This window comes from Chiroxiphia lanceolata, chromosome Z (genome assembly GCF_009829145.1).
Source record: "Chiroxiphia lanceolata isolate bChiLan1 chromosome Z, bChiLan1.pri, whole genome shotgun sequence".
NCBI lineage: Eukaryota > Metazoa > Chordata > Aves > Passeriformes > Pipridae > Chiroxiphia > Chiroxiphia lanceolata.
In genome coordinates this window covers 31,781,708-31,795,659 of record NC_045671.1, presented here as the reverse complement: position 1 = coordinate 31,795,659, position 13,952 = coordinate 31,781,708, and the positions used below count along the sequence as shown (strand labels likewise).

Sequence of the window (13,952 nt, the reverse complement as noted above, 5' to 3'; positions counted from 1 at the left end):
AAAAAAAAAAAAAAAAAAAATGCTACTAGATCTCTTATTGCAGAGTCACTGTAAGAAATAACGCACTAAGTGGTATTAATCGACTTTTGTACAGTTTCTGACCGTGCCAATTTGAAGTGGGAAATGCTACAATTTGCACAAAGCCCAGACAGATTGATGTCCAGTCCTTCGGCGGGCGGGCGGACTCGCGGAGCGCGGGCGGCCCCGCGCAGCCCCCGCGCCCTTGGTGTCGCACTGCCACCTGCCGGCCGCGCGCGGCAGCACCGCCGCCGCTTTGTCCTCGGGCACGGACAAACATCGGACTCTGCCCAAAATCCAACACTTCCCCGCGTTTCGCAACGTGTCCAGAGTCTGTCAGCGTGGACGTTAAATTATATGTATTTAAGACGTAACTTCCACAGGCGCATCAGCTATGTTCGTACACCACATGATGCCACACACCCATTTTCCATTCTATTTAATACAAAAATTACCATGTCCACCTCCAGGAGACCCCAGTAGTCACATTAGATTGTAATACAGATGGATAGACACACATACAAATATATATTAGTACAAATGAATAGATGAAATCCATTCATTAGGCATAGACTGCATGTGTTGAGTAGCAAGAGCAAGTGTTGCAAACATAGTCTTTAACTAAACAATATACAGTCTGATAATAAAACATAAACTGAATATATACTAAATACCCATAACTCAATAGATAAACCATTTCCTAAATACTATTTAAATATATTTCAGTTTTTCTTAAAGGCTCTCTTGCCCACAAGAACACATCGAACATGAATTAAAACCTAGGTCTATTAATTTTAAATCCCAGATTACTTTTCTGTAACTACTGACAAAATTAGATTTTTGTAAAATGTTGATTATGAGTGAACATCTTTCAAATAATAGCAGAGCCTTTGAAATCTGCTCTGATTGAAAGAAGCTGTGCAAATCTACTGACACAAAGAAGAAAAGATTTTATGTTATTCATTCCTCTGTTCTGTGGGAATAGGGAGCCCTACATTTCCCAAGTTGACCTAAAGAATTCCTGTCAATACCTGTGGCTGCCAAACATATGCACTATGATGCAATTTTTATAACAGGAAAGGTCCTCTACACATTTTTTGCACACATAGTGCACTAGGTTCAGGATATACAGTCCTATGGAACAAACATACTCTCTAGAGTGTTCTGTCAGCATGTGTAATTCTGGTCAGATGTTAACCTTGCTGAATATAACAAAATGCATTGCTTTAAATACACACACACACATACACACACAATTTACATTTTTATAGCTTATATATACCAACTTTTCAGTGTCTTTGCTGCCAGTATGCACACAGATAAAAGAAAACATTAATGTGGATTAAGGTACTAAGAATTTATCAACATCAAACCACCAGTGTTTTGCCTTCTACCCTTCTGAACCATAGTCAATAGATCTAAATATTTTACTGCACCCTGGCCAATTCATTGTTTGATGTTTAAAAACTCAAACAGAATCAAAGAAAATTTATTAAATTTCAGCCCCCAAATGAGATACTATTAGCTTTGAAAGTCAAGTTTAACCGCGATATTGATGATTCTCTTTTTTCTGTGACAAAATTCACAAGGGAAATCCCTATGTCAAAGTACAAAAGCAGATTGCTAATACTAGGGGGAAAAAAACAATGTATAAGCAATGTAGGTATAATACATACACAGTACAGACAGTAGAAGTCCTTTTAACCCTATTAGTTTCAAACTCTCCATTTCAGTATTGGGGCCTGACATTCACTGAACAATAAAAAATAAAACCCATTTTTTAAAATGGCTGCATTTTGATAAACATATGCCATTAATACCACTGTTTCAGAAAAGTACATATTAGCTTCTTAAAGATTATGATATTTGACAGGAAGATCACAACCAAAAAAAACCAAACACAACATTTTCTGTTTGCAAATACTTAGATTGTAAAGAGCAAATCTCATTATCAATATGCACACTGAGAAATACAAAATTAAGGCAGACTTTTCCTTTGAAAAATACTCACAAGGATTCAGGAAAAAGAACAAAACACTGGGTGTATACTGTACAAATATCATTACATTGTTTCACTAGAAATGAAAATAGTCTTCGAGTTGGCTACCTGTTAAAAGACTGGAAAACTACAATGGCCATGCTTACACAGAATCATGCGGCATAGACTATACTTGTACAAAATCTTAATTAAAAACTAATTTAATAACTTCTGTCGATTGGCTTTTTGAGATCCAGAAATATAATGACAAGAGTTGGGAAACTGAGTTTATTTCCTCATTTTCTAATGGAGCAAGCACAATACTCACATACAGACTTACATTAGAGAACTATGATGCAAAGGTCAAACTGGTAGTTTTATTTTTTTAAATAAGAGGGGTGTTTTTTTGGAAGCTTGACAGCCAGGAAAACCATCCTATGTAGTTTAGGTTTAAAATGCAACTTTCAGAGCTTTTTTTGTATTTAACGACATTCTTTTTTATATATATAGGAACTCTAAAGCAAGGCTATTTTGTCTGAGGCATCTCCTTAGGCTAGAGATATAATGTTAAAATTAAAAAACCTAATCAGCTAATCAGGCTTACTACAATGATTAAAAATGTCTAAAATCAGTTCCACTTCCCTATACTCTAAAATTAATATAGAGAAAAATTATATAAATGTATATTTATCCAATGTTAGTGAAGATTCTGGTTATTTCTGATTTTGGTAAACATAATTTTAGCTGCAATGGTGAAAAGTTGCTAGAGTGATTTTATACTGAACATAGTTAAGTGCTGTGACAGTGCGTAGCTGAGTATGATCCTTAGATTTTTCAGTTTAGCCATACAGAAGTACTATCCAAAACCAGGCAAAATCACAAATAGATCCACACAACTCTACTACAATACTCATAACATTTTAAAACAAAGGGGCATAGTGACTTATGATGGTGTTTAACTTTTTAATTAATTAAGACAGCAACAAAGAAGACAAGACTATAGCCACTCAAATTAAAATCAATAAAGTATTCATTAATTCAGATCAAAGCTGAAACTGAATAATAAACTGAAGTTACGTTATTGACTGAACCAAGGTGTAGAATTTGACGGGCTAATTCTGCACGTCCAAAAATTGACTTCAAAATTTTCTGCTGATTCAAGATAACAATAGCTTTGTCCACAGACCACTTCTGGGCTCACTGTGGTTTTCCTCTACACAGTTCGAGCCAGTATGTCATCATGCCAATAGAGATATGGTACTAAATGCAGCAAGTTGCAAATGGTATTAGAATGTGCCTAGGCCTTCCTAATGTCTGTGCCCAGATACTGCCTGACTGGTACAACAAACCTGAGATTTTAGTTTCTATTTTGTGCCTAATTCAATGGATTTTTATTATGAAAATAAGATAATTTATGGATATAAATTTCACTATGTAATCTATATAGGAGAATATTTTATAAGTTCGAAGTTCACCAATTCTACTTTAAAAAAATACTACTAGAGAGTAAAAACTTCGGGCTTATTATACTTTCATTTCCTGATACTTTTTAATAGCATATCATCTGCAATTTAAGCAGCAGCAGAACTACAATGATGCAGTGATGTGGTGATAAGTGAATGGTAAACCCTGATTTAATCTATTTGATTTGAGATGACCATATTACTGATATAACAGAAGCTACAAATACACAAATCATTCTAGAAGAGTGAAAAGAAAATGGTTTCTACCATACTGCTATGTGTTCTGCCTATGATATATAATGGAAAAAATGGTTTTAGAACTTTTTAGAACAGAAGAAAGCAGTTTGAATGCAAAGAAAAAAAATATATACATTGGTAGGCATAATTAAACCTTTATGAACACTTCTTATTTTTTTCATGTTTAGTTATGAATTATTGATATTTTTTTACTCTATACTAGAAAATTTAAGTGAATATACAGGAAGGAAGTTGCACCAACAATAGTACTGAATAGTGCTGATAACAGTAGTTCTTCAACTAAATTGCCAATACAGGTTATTTTCTTAATGTTACTTTCCGATACAATGGGCTCTCTGGAAAATAGTGATCACACTTGAAGTGTTAGCCCATTAAGGGAATACAGACCCCAAAGGATTTGATAAGGGATTTGGCACATGCAATATCCAAAGAAGTACAAACCACAGCACCCTGCTAGATCAAAGAGTCAACCCGTTATTATCAGTTGCTCAATAGACACCAGAGTCTGAGTCTGCTCCAAAAACAAGGAAATCACTTCAAAAAGTGTACATGCATATTGCTGAATGAAGGCCTATATAATCCCGGACAACATATTTTCCATCAGGATGTTTCAGCAATCAAGGATCACTCTAGAAGTAGAAAGACTGCCTGAGACAAGTTTGCACAGGTTAAACTGAAGGCATTTTAAATCAAACACCTGAAAACTGGAAAACTAGTGCCACAATTAGAGAGCAAATGAGGTGAACAATGATGCTGTGAACTAAACTAGTCAAATGAACTGCAAAAACACCCCTCAAACTTCTTTTATTTTCCTCAAGAAGGATAAAAACCAAACTACACCAAATCACAACATATTTTGCTTAGACAAAATAGTGTCTAATAGGAGGGAAAGGGAAAAAGAGTTACATGGTACAGCTGAATGGACACTTGTTATATGGCCATCACAATTAGATTTGAGTACTCATTAAAGGCCAGCAGATTATTGCACCATCTTTCGTCAAAAGACGGAATATATCCTCAAGCCCAAGGGTCTGACTTCTGTTGATAGTGGAGGTTTTAAGTTTTTCAACATACTTTGCTGTAGGTAGCCATAAAGTAATGTAATTAGGTATACCAAATATTTCACTAAATTGAAAAACTACTGAAAATTTCTGTATTAGCATACAGATTTAGAGACTATCCTTTCTGATTACTGTCATATAAATCTGCATTTAATTACAAAACAAGCCATTTCACAGGTGGTTTCTAAAAGAGCATTAATTCCTTCATAACACCATTTGTATAAGGAGACATATATCATGAGATATCTCATATGAGATATGAGGTATCTCGTATCTCATATCTCATTATGATTATCTCAAACATCATAAAACTGATGCTTTCGGTGTGCTTGGCTTTTTTTTTCTTTTTTCCCTCTTCCAGATTAGTCAAGATTATGGAAATTAATTTTCAAAGCAGAGTACCATCCCAGACTTACTCATAAGATAATTCAAGCTTTCTCACATTGCTACACACATACACTACACAGTTTGTTGAATAAGATGTTAATTTGACCCAGTGGGGTTTTTTTTGCAAATGATGACCACTGCACCTAGGCTTCGCTGTGATTGCAAGATGTGCACTATAATACATTCCCTATGAATGGATTTCAGTGACCTTGGACTGAAAATGAAACTATGTCTGGAGAAAACAACATTTAATGTATTCAGTAGTTCCACAGTTCTCCAAACAACGATTTTTCCTTACTGAAGGGAAACTACACTAAAGTATTCAGCCTTTAAAAAAAAAAAAAAAAAACCAAAAAAAAAGCCCAACTCAACACAAACCAGCCAACCAAAAACAAACAAACAAACAAAAAACCAAACCAAAAAAACAACAAAATATAAAGATATTAGATATGTCTAAACTGAAAACAGTTAAGCACACGGATATGACATTCGGCAATGTCTTATCTTTACTTTGTCAAGGTTTCTAAATCCCTCTTGAGCTGGAGTACCATTTTTAGCTTGGCTAGGTCAGAATGACACTGAACAATATGAGTGATGACACACAAGACAGCTATATGGACAGAGTTGTCATCAGCAAGCCAGCTGTGCTAACACCTGTATGTCCTGCACAACTGATCTTTAGGAACACAGATCAAGACAGTCAGATTACTAGGGGAGAAAAAAAAGTCATTCATCAAACCCTGAAATTAAGAGGTGCTAATTTGAGATGGAGGAGGAGAAAAAGTAATATTTTTACTGCATTTTTTCTTAGCGCAGAGAAATAATAGCTTGTTTCCTACTATAAACTTCTTACAGGAATTATTTAGAATTTAAACAGTCTAATTCAGTTTCCTTTGTGATTTTTTGCACATACCCACTGTTTCAATATGCTTCTGATAGGGCCAGTTTAGAACAACCCAGGGCCACAGTGATGGATAGACCTTGAGAACACAAATAGGCTTCACTCTTAATGTTAGTTTGTCTAAACACATAAAAAAACCAGTTCTGGGTGTGTGATTAGGCTAGGAAAAATTTTAAGTTGAGATCCCTAAAACAAGAGCTTTTAAATTACTATTGAGATAACTAAATAATAACAATAAATAATAATAATAAATAAATAATATGATGAACTATAGATCCCAGTTAACTGAGAGAAATGTGGCTGATCACTATACCTACATATATCAGGTCATATCTACTGGAGTCCAACTGAGGCAGCTAACTTAAGACTTTTAACTGTTCTGTTCTTCCAAGGCCTGGTCAACTTGTGATCTTCTTGCTGAAACCAACAACTATTAGCATTTATACTGTTTTTACTGATGTTGTCACCTGTATATGGACTTAAACCTTTTGTAAATTAATTCCTTGCAGGCTGTAAAACAGCCATTCTAAGGAAATGCACTTGATTGCTATGGACCCCATCAGTAACAACAATCTAATGTTACAACCTTACTAATTCTCAAGTATTCAATGGCCTCACCCTGTCTCCAACTGTCTCTTCATGCTGTATTAAAAAAAATACATCATTAAATCAGATAAAGAAAGATGTCTTTGTATTTTTTACAAGTATGCAACAGGATAGATGATACAGTATTTCTATTTTTTTCAACTGATAGAACCGTGGGGCTCAGAAATCATATATAGACAGTTTAGGGACATTTCAGACAAGACAACAGGAGTGGCAGCGAGGCAATGAAACACAACAGTGGAAGGATTTCAAGGCATGACTGCTGACAGGTCTGCATGGAAGCTGTTCTGCCAGCTGGCATAGGAACCTTTCAATCAGCAGAAATGAAGTGCACTACAGAAGTGAATGAAGAGTAATTTTTCTGACCAAGTGCCAAAAGGAAAGGAGCAAACTGGATAGATGCTTTGATCCCTAACCTGTTCTAAAATGTCAGAATGCATAGGTTGCTAACTGGTATTACGAAAAATTGTGAGGACAAGGTATTTTACCTGCTAAAATGGTCAAATCTTAAGCAGCCACGACAGGCTGAAAACTCTGACAGACTATAAAACTTGTCAAGATTTTAATAGTTAAGAGCACAAGGAGAAACAGAAACAATTTTCTGCCTCTGTAAAGGCTGACTCGCTGGGATAACTTCCCATAATGGTGTGTAGCAGAGGCTCAGTGTAGAGTACAGGGATATAGGCAGGCTGAAGAGGAGGCAGTTATAGCACTGTACCAGGTGCAGGGGCCCTGGTGCTGGCAACAGGGGCTGGAGGGCAGCCTCTGTAAGGTGGGACAAAGCCAGTTCCAGCCACCACCAACGGACCACTGCAGGACATAGCTGAGCCCCACAGCCCTGCTGGTGGCCCCGCTGTGAAAATGAATTTCAGAGTGGAAAAAGCACACCACACAGGGAGAGCAGGAGGGAAGAAAAAGATTGAACATCAAAGTCAGAGAAGAAGTGGGGAGGAAATGCTTGAGCCACTGGATCAGGTATTTCCCTGTAGCCCCTGGAGAGGTCCATGAAGGATCCTACAACAGAGCAAGTGGATAGTTCCTGAAGGAACTGAAAGTCATGCAGAGCTCATACTGGAGCAGGTATTCTTGAAGGTCTGCAGCTCACACTGGTTCAAAGAAACAGCATGAGGAGGAAGAAGCAACAGAGAGTAGTTACTATGGACTGCAAGGCCCTCTGTCTCAGAGCACGAGCAAAGGAGTCACGAGTAAAGTTAAGCTTAAAAGGCAGGATAATGCTTATTTTTTAACTGTTGTTTCAAACTCTCCAAACCTATTTTAATAAATAAAATAATTTCCCTAAGTCGACTATTTTACCTGTGACAGTAACTAGTATGCAATCTAGATCTCAACATATGAGCTTTCTCATGCTATCTCTTCCCCCCCCGTCCTGTTGAGGAGAAGTGAGAGAGCATCTGAGTGGGCCTCTGGCTGGTGCCCAAGGCTAACCCACCACAAGCACTCAAACGAAGAAGCAATATAAAGGGAAAGCTGAAGATTTGAGTAGAGATAGTGTAAAATGATTTCTTCTGCTGATGGTATTACCATAACTAGTACATCATTAACTATGCATGTTAAAGAACCTAGTTATAGAAAGTGAACAGATCTAATGTCTATTAATCTGTTTATACAAACCTGATATTAAGAAGTAAGAAGAAATTAATAAAGAGATAGTTTATCAGCAAGTATAAGAAGGGTGTATTTATAACAAAAATAATAACCTCAACTTTGTGAGAGGAAAGTGTTTCAAGAAATAATTTATTTTTCATACATTAAAAAAGGACTGCAGATGGATTCTAAAAAAAGACATTCACTTAAATGTTTTTTCTTTCTATTAGAAGACTTGTTAAGAAAACTCTTTATGTTTGAACTTCAAGTAGATAGCAGTTCCTCTCGGAACTCTTTCATTAAAAATTATTTTATGTCTGTTATCATTTTTCTATTACCTTTTGGTCATCTTCAATATTTTGAAAATAAAACTGAGCCAAACCAGTATACTCTTGAGGTCTTTGTTTGACCTTGGTTATATTCTCCTGAGGTTTTTTAATTTGTTAAAACATTGATTTGCATTTAGATATTTATCCATACTATTTAGATGGTATAAGATAAAGAAAGATCTCTCATTTTAATGATATCAAGAACTCTTGTGCAAATAATTCAGCTCCAGGAGTAGGATAAATATAGCTAATGTGACAAGATCCAGGATAGACAAAAAATAACCTTTCAAAGAATATCTTGTAATTTATGAAGAACATGGAACTAGATGCTAAAAATATTTTCTCTCTTAGTGTATGCAGTGCTCAAATTCTTCAACATTTATGCCCCATAAATATCCATGATGGTTATAAAAGGTGGCTCTCAAATGGTCTTGAAAGAATCATTCTGTGCACAAGCATGGCCAAGCACTTTTTGACTTAGTCAAATGTATGATACTAGAATTTCCATCCAGGCACAGCAGGGGGCAGAAAGTGGTGTAAACGATCCCTTGTCTAGAGCTGCATTAGAAGCATGCACAGAGATTGTTTCCTTCTGCTCTGATTCTTCTTGCTTTGTTTGTTGAATGCTACACCCAGGTATGCCCAAAGGCAGATTTATCTAGTACCTGTATTGCTGCCTTCTGGAATTCTTATAGGAATAGACTTAGAAAAGAATGAGGCCACTTTAATGGATCAGAGAATACTGTCTCATCCTCAGTCCAACTAAGATTACTAAGGATGTCTATAAAATCCCTTTGAGGTCTATAGGCAAAAATTTAGCATTATGCATTAATAATACAGATTCTGCAAGTGATGCAGTGGAATTTTCTGGATATTTGTTCATGAATATATCAATGTAGAAATACTACAATCTTCAATTTCAAACTCTCATACGTATAACTGCAGCTAAAATAAATACATATTCAACTCCAAATGATTCTGAACTTTACTCATTTTCTTTTCATTTCTCTTTTGAACATAAAAGCAGGTTCCAGAATTTCTAGTGGAGAAAAGAGAAGTTTGGGCTTCCTTTACTAGTATTCCATCCACTTCATTATGCTCTGATTTTTCACTGTATGAGAAACCCTTTAAGAACAACAGTGTAAACTTGATAGTTTACACATAAGCCGTGTCCATTAACGCTAGGTAATTAGCTACCATTATGATGTAGGATTTACATTTCAGATATTTCCCAAACAAAGATCAATATTTTTTTCCCTTTGTTCTTCTAGGAGAAATGGTATGTCAAATTATGAATTATTTACAATCAATTTTTTTAGTTCCTGCTGAAAGGAGCATCCTGTCATATCTAATTCTTATGTTTTCCTCATTCTCTAGGTTGACAAACCAGAAAGGATAAACTATTCTGCTGCTCAATAATATGCTATTTGGGCTCAACAACTGTGTACATCAAAAACTAAGAAGCAGATGTGGTAACTAAAATTTTCACAAAAAGATGGCTGTTTCTTGATCAATTTACTGCATCAGTATAATCACTACTAAGCATGTGACCTTATCTATAACCTTTTCCCAAAACACTTCAGTCCTTATGCATATAACAGCACAGCTTTCAAAATAAAAATGTAACTTTGCAATCTAGAACAATAAATTCTCAATGCCAAGAACTGCATTTGTTACTGCAAAAACACAGCACTTTTTGCATGGCATACGTTTTAGGCTTGAAAGAAGCCATGACGAAAAAGGAGGGGGCACAAAGCAAGACAGTCTCTACCAGCACAGTTTGCTGCAGCTAAAACACAGTTTTAGGCTCTGACATTTTCTGTGAACATTAAAGCAAAGAGAAACTCGAAAAAGGTATCTGAAAATTAAATTAGCAACACTTCTGGTGAACACAGAAACTAAAATAAGGAATAGATTGCCATGTTGCTGAGAATTCAAGATGTTATAAGGGAAATTAACACTCCAAGGTAATAAAAACATTCTGCTCTGTGTTGCTCTAGACTAAAAACAGTTATAAAAAACCTAACCTTTACAGCTACAGTTAAAAACAGTCATTTCTACCAAATAATTAATATATACAGCTTTGTTGGACTTTCAAAAATACTAAACCAGGGCAAGTCACTTAAGATTATTACTCAATTTAAAACTGTTTTTAAAAATTATCATTAAAGTTTTTGACTACAGGTTACCACTTACTGTATCTTCCTTATTTTTTTAATCATATATCAAAGATTAAACCAGCAGGCACAAAGGCTTTATAGCCACCATGCATGAGACTGCAGCAAATGACCGCTGCCTTACACAGTAGAGGCTTAACTCCACAGCAATTGCCTTGGATATTCAATAGTCTTCACTTGGTAACCAGAAATTGTGCTCTCAGTGATTAAGGTTAGGATAGTGGATTTTGTAATAAGTTTTATATGAAAAACAATACGGTTTTGTAGTACAAAAATGCACTTTATTTCACTAAATCTGAATATTTTTTAAGATAAAAGAAGTTGAAGGTAGAAACAAACTCTAAGGAAAGGAAGTTGCTTTACAACAATTTCTACTCTCCTCCTTCCCTGAGAATAAGCAGTTGTAAAACTTTGATACGTTTGGAAACACAAACCAGAGGGATCACTTCAGATTCTTACCTTATGAAGAGTGGCTTCCACAGCTTTCATATGACTAATGATCAATTCTTTGTCTCTATTACAAGGAAAAAAAAAAAGTAGCTTATAGAACTGAAGCTCTACTAACTTAGAAATTCATTTTCTGCTATTTTTTAACTATCACAGCTTTTCAAGTAATTGTTGATAACTCAAACTGTTTGTTTTCATCTCTCCTTTTTACATCTCCAATGTAAACCCTAAAAAATAGTTAATCCGCCACTATTTGGCATGGTGAATGTTCTGGATTACCAATTAAACCAGCTGTAATTATAGGCATATTAACAAACAACTGTCATGCTCATGGAGAAGAAATATGCAGTTTTAGATATAACAGGCACGTTGAAAGGAGGCCAGGCTTTAGCAGGAAGAGAATACATTCTCATATATTTCTAAAAGAAGTTCAGTCAAGGATCCTATCCTTACAAAAGGGAAGTTTGGAGAATGAAACAATACTCTTACACCTTTTTGTAGAACAGGCAAGAAAGACAGTTTTCATCAGTTATTTTGCCATAAAAAACCTTGGTCTCAAATGACAATTGACAGAAGTAGAATTGAAGTTGCATAATACCATATGACTACAGAGAAAGGACAGCATGACCACCAAACACCACAGGAATTCAAAAGGGATCCATGCCAGAAAAGCTGATATACCTTAACATTCCAGGACTGCCTTTTATTTTACCAGCTATGTGAATATTTTGTTTGAGCTTTTAAAGCACCCAAGCCAGAAGTCATAGAATCAGAATCATTTAGGTTGGAAAAAACTCTAAAGGTCATTGAGTCCAACCATTAACCCTGAACTGCCAAATCCACTACTAAACCATGTCCCCTGGGGCCACATCTACACGTCTTTTAAATACCTCCAGGGATGGGGACTCCATCACTTCCCTTGGTAGCCTGTTCCAGTAGTTGAGAACCCTTTCAGGGAAGAAATTTTTCCTAATATCCAATCTAAACTTCTTGGCACAACCTGAGGCCGTTTCCTCTTGTCCTATCACTTGCTACTTGGGAGAAGAGACTGACTCCCACCTCACTCCAACCTCCGTTCAGGTAGCTGCAGAGAGGGATCAGGTCTTCCCCTAGACTCCTTTCTTCCACCCAAACCCATGGCATTTTTCTCCATGGAATGACTGCTGCTTTCTCATTTCTTGATTCATATCTTAACAGTAAATACAGAAAGGTGGCCAGAAAAGTAGGATGGGCTTTTACACTCCTAATAAAGCTGTCACATAGACTTTTCTCTTCTTAGGATCCTGCTTTTCTTTGGACTAGATTGGCTGGGTACTTGTCTTCTGGCTGGAGTTAAACTACGACACAGAGAGATTACCAAAAGGCTACTAAATTTCTGTCATGTTCACTGTTATCAGATACATTTATTAATATTGCTTCCTACTCTGGAAGAAAGTGGAAAGAACTGCTGGCCATCACTTCAAGAAAATTAAGATAGCCATTCTCAGAATGAGCTAGTCATCTTGCTGTCCTTAAAGCTCTGCAAAACTTTAGGAAAGAAGCTGAAAGACACCCATGCATTGCTCACAATCACTCAAGTTATGGAATAGGTATTAAAATAATATTTTCCAAATAAAAGCAAACTCTTTTTCACCTACTTTGCTTATGTTCCAATGGAAAAAAAAATTGTTATGAAGAGCTGTAAAACAATAAATGGTATTGGAGCTTTCTTAATCAATATTCAACCACTTTATACAGAAACAAAGTCAACTTTAAAACCACTTCACATTAAAATAACCCTTTCTGAATACAAGAATGACCACAGGGAATGATCCTTACTAGAGGGCATAAAATAGTCTGGGGCAGGGTGAAAAGGGGTAAGCTTTTCAGAACAAATCCTTCTTCAGGTCATATCTGCTTTGATACACTCATATCAAATAATATTTGTCATTTTAATTAGGTTGCTAAACATTTCACTTATAACTATATTAATTACATTATTTCACTGCTGCATAAAACCCTTAAAGCTTCTAAGCTATTATTCTTCAGAGGTCAAATGAACCTCAGGTATAATGAGAAATTTTAATTTTAAATTGGACTTTTTTTAAATCTTAGCCATGGACCAACAATATTCAAAGTGCATACTACAATAAAAGTAATAGGCAACAAAGCCTGAAAGGATTTATAATTTTATCTGACTATATAACTGTAAGAGGTTAGTAACAACCTCATTCAAGTCAAAGAACACCTTTTGACTATCAATCTTTTCAAGATTGGTCCCTGAACATTTCCTTCTACTCTTCAAGTTATGGTATAAAAAAGTATGGGGTTTATGTCTAAATCCAAAACTCTCTGAATTCAGCACAAATATCTATCCTGTTCTACAGATAAGACTAGGTCCAAAACAGGTTTCAGTCCCTTTGGCAGCTAAGACAGTCATCTAGCTGATGTTTCTGTATTTATTATAAATAAATTGTATCTATTTAAAAAATGACATGAAAATAGAAAGAACAAACAATCGTTTCTTAAATAAACAGAATATTAAGGATCTGCCAAAGGCATGTTGTCAAGTCAGTAAGATAATCAGCAAACAAAATGCTTATGGTATTTCAGGACCAAGAATCTGGAGCACTATTATGGGATAACTACAGAAAACATAATATCTAGTACCTTGAACTAAATCTAGTACCTTGAACTAAGAGTTTTCTTTTTCAAAGACTATCCCTGAATTTCAAAGACAGAT

General features: G+C 35.6%; 1 protein-coding gene across 6 annotated transcripts in view; it reads right to left on the bottom strand.

The window, feature by feature from the left end:
• The window catches only part of CCDC171 (coiled-coil domain containing 171), a 150,957-nt gene that overhangs the window by 37,961 nt on the left and 99,044 nt on the right, over nucleotides 1-13,952 (bottom strand). For all 6 annotated transcript variants that reach the window (XM_032676968.1, XM_032676967.1, XM_032676969.1 and 3 more), the window contains one exon: nucleotides 11,243-11,297. In XM_032676968.1, coding sequence (XP_032532859.1) covers nucleotides 11,243-11,297 — 55 coding nt within the window. The remainder of the gene's footprint in view (nucleotides 1-11,242; nucleotides 11,298-13,952) is intronic.